This window comes from Galeopterus variegatus, unplaced genomic scaffold (assembly GCF_000696425.1).
Source record: "Galeopterus variegatus unplaced genomic scaffold, G_variegatus-3.0.2 Scaffold4575, whole genome shotgun sequence".
NCBI classification, from domain to species: Eukaryota; Metazoa; Chordata; class Mammalia; order Dermoptera; family Cynocephalidae; genus Galeopterus; species Galeopterus variegatus.
Genome location: NW_007730686.1, coordinates 131,831 through 132,997, shown reverse-complemented (window position 1 = coordinate 132,997; position 1,167 = coordinate 131,831). Strand labels below are relative to the sequence as shown.

The 1,167-nt window shown below is 45.1% G+C and overlaps 1 protein-coding gene across 1 annotated transcript in view; it reads right to left on the bottom strand.

The window, feature by feature from the left end:
• Positions 1-164: 164 nt before the first annotated feature.
• Positions 165-1,167, bottom strand: part of NRSN1 (neurensin 1) — a 15,606-nt gene continuing 14,603 nt past the window's right edge. The window contains exon 3 of the mRNA XM_008587870.1: positions 165-1,018. Coding sequence (XP_008586092.1) covers positions 620-1,018 — 399 coding nt within the window. The 3' untranslated portion in view covers positions 165-619. The remainder of the gene's footprint in view (positions 1,019-1,167) is intronic.

The following is a 1,167-nucleotide window of genomic DNA, read 5'->3' as shown; positions in this document are numbered from 1 at the left end:
AGATATTCCTAATATTAATATTTTTGCCAAGATTCTGAAGTTGGCAATTTTAGCTTTCTTTTAAAAAAAAACAGAGAAAGCAAAAAGATTTGTGGAGAATGCCGATAAATTATCCAATATCAGGAACCTCGTGCTAAGATATAGTTAAAAGATTAATGTTTGGGTCAAAATCAGAGAATTTCATGTTTCTATGAGCACACAGGACAATATCTTACACATGATGAGACAGAAATGGAAGACAGCACTATGCAAGAAAGATTAGAAAAATCAAAATTAGAAAAGAAAACGAACCACGTTAGTTGTTGGTAGGCTGGTCTAAACTGTTCAGCGCTTTCAAATAACACGGAAAATAACACGAAGTCACAATATATGAAAGAGGGGTTCCACAGGGTCCTGGTGGGCACACAGAAGCAGCTGGATGCCTGTGCATGGGATGACGAGTGGCCTCAGCCTTCACCAGAGCCACCCAGACTGTGCAGGTGTGAGCTCACATACCACACTGCCTACAGCCCAGCACAGCCCAGGTCAACACCAAATCCTTGTCATCCCCCAAAACTGGCGTGCTTCTTTTAACATCAATGTGTGTAAATCAGAGGGGAGGACTGGGGTGTGGAAGATTTCAGGTTGCTGATAGAGGCTGGACATTTTGAACTCTGGACAAAGTGACCGGAATCTTTGTTTCTCCTGGGCCCGGAGCTTTTGTAATGGGCTGGGTGTTGGCTTTGATGTCTGCAATTCGCTCTTTAAACTTTTGCTGAAGGAATTTTTCTTCTTTGGAGTAGCTTTTTGCAAACACCGACATCAGCAGGCACCCTGCCATGGACGTGCCCCCAATGCAGAAGAGAATGGCTCCTGCCAACTTGCATGCGTCAAGGGCACCGTTGAACTGGACAGCGTGCGTATCGACCACCATGAAATCAGCTTCGCCAAACGCTTCGATTTTAGGGGGCACAAGAAAGCCCACTGCCAGAACAGTCAATCCGAGAACCACGAAGACTGTGCCTGAGATGAGTCCGACCTAGGGCAAGATAACGATAGTAGCAAGACAAAGTAAGCCAGGTGGGTCAGCTCTCCCTGGAAGCCTCAAGCACAGGACTTGTCTTGTTTCTTGAGAGAAGTGAATATTCCCAGTCACCCCCAATTCACATGAAAACCCTATTTGATTTT